General features: G+C 45.0%; 1 protein-coding gene across 2 annotated transcripts in view; it reads right to left on the bottom strand.

Moving 5' to 3' along the window:
• KLHL12 (kelch like family member 12) overlaps window positions 1-5579 on the bottom strand; it is a 30953-nt gene extending 25374 nt beyond the window's left edge. The window contains exons 1-2 of one of the 2 annotated variants that reach the window (XM_032319349.1): window positions 5469-5579; window positions 2911-3144 (exon numbers count right to left, since the gene is read on the bottom strand). In XM_032319349.1, the coding sequence (XP_032175240.1) occupies window positions 2911-3144; window positions 5469-5567 (333 nt within the window). In that variant the 5' untranslated portion in view covers window positions 5568-5579. Of the gene's footprint in view, window positions 1-2910; window positions 3145-5000; window positions 5199-5468 lie in introns of those variants that run through there. The other variant, XM_032319350.1, reaches the window with a different exon arrangement.
• Window positions 5580-6000: the final 421 nt, after the last annotated feature.

Genomic DNA, 6000 nt, shown 5'->3' on the forward strand with positions numbered 1-6000 from the left:
CTTCCTTACCCAGTTAAATGCCAACTGCTTCTGATGCTCCTGGGCAGTTATTGTTTCTGGAGGAAAACAGGACGTGATCGGTGATGTTGTATTATACAAGAGCGTTTTAAAATTAGCCTGAATTAGCAGGAATGATCTGGCAGGTTTCCATGTTTTTCCTACCAGCCATGTGACCAAGCATTGGCTCAGAGCATCATAAACTATTTTGGCTTTGAAATTATAGAATATAAAAATCTGCATATCAGAGGCTGAGGAAGCACAGTAGTTAAAATTTGTATAAAGCAACTAAGTAAGATTTGTATAAAGCAATATGGCATATATTCATAGCTTTTCAAATATGGCATATATTGTTTAGGTTTAGAGTCAGAAAATTTAGGAGTAAACCCCACCTCCACCATTTATAAGCCACGTGACCTAAGGCAAGTCATTTAATATCGGGGACCTTGTTTCTTCGTTTGTAAAACGAGATGGCAACATCTAACTCTAGGGTGAATGAGATATAACCATCACTCTCCTATTCAGATCCAACAACAACATCTTCCCTAAGGTAAAAAGATGAAAGAAAATATTGATGGTTTAAAAAAATGTCTTTTAAGATTTGAGAAAGAGGGAGAGAGAGCACGTGCACATGCTCACGAGCAGGAGGAGAGGGAGAAGCAGGCTCCCCTCGGAGCAGGGAGCCCAACGTGGGGCTTGATCCCAGGACCCCAGCATCATGACCTGAGCCAAAGGCAGAGGCTTAATGAACTGAGCCACCCAGGTATGCCCCGTTTTCTTTTTTTTTTTTTTTTAATTTTTAAAGGGGCGTCTGGGTGACTCAGTCAGTTAAGCCTCCAACTCTTGATTTTGGCTCAGGTCATGATCTCAGGGTTGTTAAGACTGAACCCTCCGTTGGGCTCCCCACCAGAGATTCTTTCTCTTCCTCCCTCTGTCTGCCCCTTCTCCCGTCCCTGCTTGCGTGCTTTCTCTCTTAAAAATTTTTTTTTGAAAATAATGTTAACATGAGATATTTCAGACATATGCATAAATACAGATACATGATATAATACACTGGTATACTCTCACTCAAGCTTCAAGACTTGGGTAGCTCATAAGTTAAGCATCCAACTCCTGATTTTTTAATTATTTGACAGACAGAGATCACAAGTGGGCAGAGAAGCAGGCAGAGAGAGAGAGGGGGAAGCAGGCTCCCCGCTGAGCAGAGAGTCCGATGCAGGGCTCGATCCCAGGACCCTGGAATCATGACCTGAGCAGAAGGCAGAGGCTTTAACCCACTGAGCCACCCAGGTACCCCCAACTCCTGATTTCTTGCTTTCAGCTCAGGTCATGATCTCAGGGTTGTGAGATCAAGCCCTGTGATAGGCTCCATGCTCAGCTTCCCTTCTCCCTCTGCCTCTACCCCCTACTCCCGTACTCTCTCAAATAAATAAATCTTTACAAAGAATTCAAGATAATTGATTTAAAATTTAAAAAACCAGACTTGAGATTTTGAAAAATAAAAAAAGTTGCAGTGTTCTCTGTTTGGCTTTCTAAGAGCACTTCACAATATATTCAAGAGGCTCACTCTACATTTTAAGTATTCTGCCAACTACTAAAGCAGTTAAAAAAAAAAAAAGGATTTATTTATTTATTTATTTATTGGGGGGTCGGGGTGGAGGCAGAGAGGGAGAGATGCTTCAAGCAGACTCCCAGCTGAGTGGAGAGGACCAGGACGGAAGGCAGGTTCGTCTCATACCCATGAGATCACAACCTGAGCTGAAACTAAGAGCCGCTTAACTGGCTGAGCCACTCAGACACCCCTAAAACAGTCTCTTTCTTTCTTCTTTCTCTTTTAAAGATTTTATTTATTTATTTGACAGAGAAAAAGAGAGAGGGAGGGAGAGAGAGAGGGCATGGCGGGGGTAGAGGGGGCAGAGGGAGCAGGCTCCCTGCTGAGCAGGGAGCCCAACGTGGCTCAATCCCAGGACCTTGGGATCATGCATGACCAGAGCCGAAGGCGGACGCCTAGCCAAGAGAGCCACCCAGGCGCCCAACAGTCTTTCTTCATACCTCTAAGCACAACCTTTTTTCTTGTCAAGTCAACCTTTTCCTTATTCCCTTTAACTGCTTACACCCCACAGCCAGCATCTTTTTCCAGGTTAAACTCCATACACCTAGGCCGTCATGCAGTCATTTATTAAGTCGTCCTCCTCTCATGTGAAATTACTCTGAATCTACACTGGTCGCATGACTGGTGATTTTCTTCATATACTGTTAGGTGGAGTTGGATGAGGACTAAATCCTACTCTTCCTTCCTTCCCTCCCCATTATCCTCCTCGAATTCACTTTAAAATATTAGACTTTAGAAGGAGAAAAAAACCCAGGAAAACAAATTTTAAAAATAAGTAAAATCCAGTAGCTGACATTTGTGTTTTACCACATGCCAGACACTGCTCTAAACACTTCATGTCATTTTCTCAAATAACTGCCACAATAACCATATGTGATTGCACATTGCAAATACCCCTAATTTAGAGATGAGGAAACTAAGGCATCGTCTAAAGGCAGATTTTGACCACAGTCTGCCCACCGAACCACCATACTATATAGAAATGTACTATTAGGGACGCCTGGGTGGCTCAGTGGGTTAAGCCGCTGCCTTCGGCTCAGGTCATGATCTCAGAGTCCTGGGATCGAGTCCCGCATCGGGCTCTCTGCTCAGCAGGGAGCCTGCTTCCTCCTCTCTCTCTCTCTGCCTGCCTCTCTGCCTACTTGTAATCTCCATCTGTCAAATAAAATAAATAAAATCTTTAAAAAAAAAAAAAGAAATGTACTATTACATCAAGCTTCTACTATTTTATCCAATGAGATGAGACAACTACAAGGTTACAAGTATGGGTTTCATTTGTGAGGTGGTGACTGACCACTTACCTCGCTGGTGAACATGGCACAGAAATAGTCGCTACAGGCAGCTAGCACGATCCGATGGGCAGGGAAGTCTTTCTGCTCTACTCTCAGGGTCACATCACAGAGGGTGTTGCTCTTCCGGAGAGAGTTCATTGAATTGAGGATGGATTTAGCGTGAGTATTTGTCATTATGTCTTTGGGGGCCATAATGCCTCCCATCAAGCAATATGGAGAAGGAATGAAAGGGGTCCTTGGATGCTGCACGTGCAAGAGAAAAAAAACCCAGGGCACACTTGAAGGACTAGGAAAATTAAACATATTCAATTAGCTATACAAACTGAGGCGGCTTCCTCAGACCAAACACAAGAGTACTCCTACTACTGGTCTTCACATAACACTCTAGCCACAAACCCAAGTAAAAACAATCTCCTCTTCCTACAAATTCCAAAATCGAGTGCCCCTACCACTTGACATTTACTATAATCAATACTCAACTGTACTTTAAATGGAAAAAAAAAAACCATACATATCTTGCATATCTTCACAATGCTGTCACAGTCTCAAATGATAAAATGAAAAGATAAAATTTCTTAGAGGTGTGATATCACTATTACTTAATATACATAAATAGATTAAGTAGATAAGTATTTAGAGGATAGGATTCTGCTTTATATATATTTTTCCCTATACTAGAGCAGGTGTACCTTAAATGTTTAGATATCAAATGCAAGAAAAGAAAGATTGTGTATTCAACTTAGAGCAATAAAGGCCAGAGTCACTGAAAATAACTTTTTTCTAAAGACATATGCAAAGAATTATTATGACTTCCAAATATATCTGGATTTCTTCTTAAAATGACATTTCAAATGAGAACCCATTACCTACACTACATAATGGAAATACTGAAAGCTTACCTATGGGCTCTCACGTGATTAAGTTATTGAAGGCTCTACATTAGTAACAAATGTCCAGTAGTAATTCTTCTATACTGAAACCAAGAGCCTAATTATTAGGGTAGAAACCTATTAAAACTCCACTACTAATTTCACTGCTATAGCCTGTCACTTGCAAAGTTCACTTACATGCATCAAGTTAAAAAAAACCCAGTAATACATTCTTATTAAAAAGACCCAATGTACTTTTTACTTTCTTGGTTGTTGCCAGGCTTTAGTGACCTTTCTTTTTTGTCTCAAGGACAATTTCTGGGGAATGAAATGGGATGGTTATTAAGAGTCTATTTGGAATCTATAACTTTCTGATATAATCCAAGGGAAAAAAAATTAAACAATGATCTTCAAGAGTCCACAACTCACAACCGTAATTTTTGAATAGCACAAACGAGATCCTAAATTCTCACCTACTTCTATATGCAGTTAGCACTATTATTTTATAAGAACTCTACATAAGCTCTCCAACAACCTGCAAGATCCATTTTACAGAATAGGAGGCGATTCGTCAAAGTATATGACGTTTTTCAAAAGTATTTTCCTTAAGTCTATTTACTTCCAATTCTGGAGAATTAAGAAAAAATCTGAACAGATGCCCATTTTCGGTGAAGATTTTCTGAGTTACCACAGGGCTCAGCCTAGGACTGGATTTTACAGTTTGTGTCACAACTGACAGTTAACCTTAATTCCGTGTAGTCTTCCTCCTTGGGCATTCCTGCCTCATCACGCAAAACCTCAGCCCTATCTTTCCCTCTCACCTTTCTGGAACTTCTGTTAACATCTGAATAGAGGGGTTCCACCACGGAAGCCTCGGGAGGAGGGCGAGAGCGGAAAGATGTCAAATTCTGGAGAGACTAAATTCCAGATGGAAGAAGGGGGGGATTCCAGGTGGGAGAAGGAAAGACAGCCTTCCCTCCTGACAACACCGGGAACAGCTCTGGCAGTTCCAGGTGGAGGTCCTGGAGGGGCGCGGTCAGGAAGGGGCTGAGAGGAGGACGCTCTACACCAGAAACGCCCCCGGCCCCGCAAGCCTCTCTCAAGTCTCCGGCGTCTCTGCCTTCCAACCCCGAGGGAGTCGATGGATGGGTGGGGGGAAGGGCCGTAAGCGGCAGCCAGGGGCTAGGAAGGGAAGGGCAGAGCTGCCTGCCACCTCCTCCTGCAACTCACCTCCGCTCGCGGGCCCACCCAGCCACGCCGGGCCTGTTCCCCGCCCGTGGGGATTGGGTGGGGCGCGGGGCCAGCAGCCGGCTCAGAAGGAGCCCAAGCGCTGCCGCCGCCCCGACCCGGAGGCTCTGGAGCCGTCACCGTGGTCGTCCGGGATCTCGCCTCCGCGGCCGCGCGACGTGATGACGTAATGCAACTCGAGACCCGCCCTCCTCCCGGTCCCCGGTTGCGTCACGTGACCAGGAGGCGTCATGTGACCTTCAGGTACCCGGGGGCCGGCTTCGGCCCACTTAGAGAAAGGGGGAAAGAAAAGGTGGGGCAGGGTGGGGTCCGGCAAAGAGGGGCGGGGGTACAGTTTTCTGCCGGGTGATTGGCTGAGACCAGATTCTGCCCCAGTCGCCCGAGACCCGGCAGACGGAAGCGATCCCACGTTTCTAAACTCAAGGGCTGGTTGCCCGAAGCATCTTTTACCTGCCGGGTTTTCAGGAACCCTCTCACATCAAGAAAACCCACGGGGGCTTCAGGTTTCTTTGCGTCCATTGTCCACAACGGCCTTATCCCGCAGACCATGGCTGTGGGGAGAATCCTCTGAGCCTTGCGATCCGCTGACCTCAGCGTTCTCTGCATCATAATGGGCCTATCATCACCCTCGAGGTGGTTCTCCTCTACTTCTTGTAGTGCAGGACAAAGAAGTGGAAGGAACTTGTGGTCACTAGAAGTTGGGCGCTGTGAGGGAAATTGCAAAGGATCGTATGGGAAGTCCCAGTAGTCATCATATCCCCCTCTTTCTCTTCTGCTGGCTTTTCACCAGCTCGCGGGTGCAGAGTGTTCAGTTTAGGAATTTTGTTTCTAACTGATTCTGGCATACTTATCTTAATGGTCCAGAGGGGAATGAGAAATTACCAATTTCTATGCATGTCCAAACTATTTTTGATGGTACAGTGCTTCTGCCTTATCCAGGGGGGATATGTTCCAAAGCTCCCAGAGGATGCCTGAAATCACA

Source organism: Mustela erminea, chromosome 17 (assembly GCF_009829155.1).
Source record: "Mustela erminea isolate mMusErm1 chromosome 17, mMusErm1.Pri, whole genome shotgun sequence".
Taxonomy (NCBI): Eukaryota; Metazoa; Chordata; class Mammalia; order Carnivora; family Mustelidae; genus Mustela; species Mustela erminea.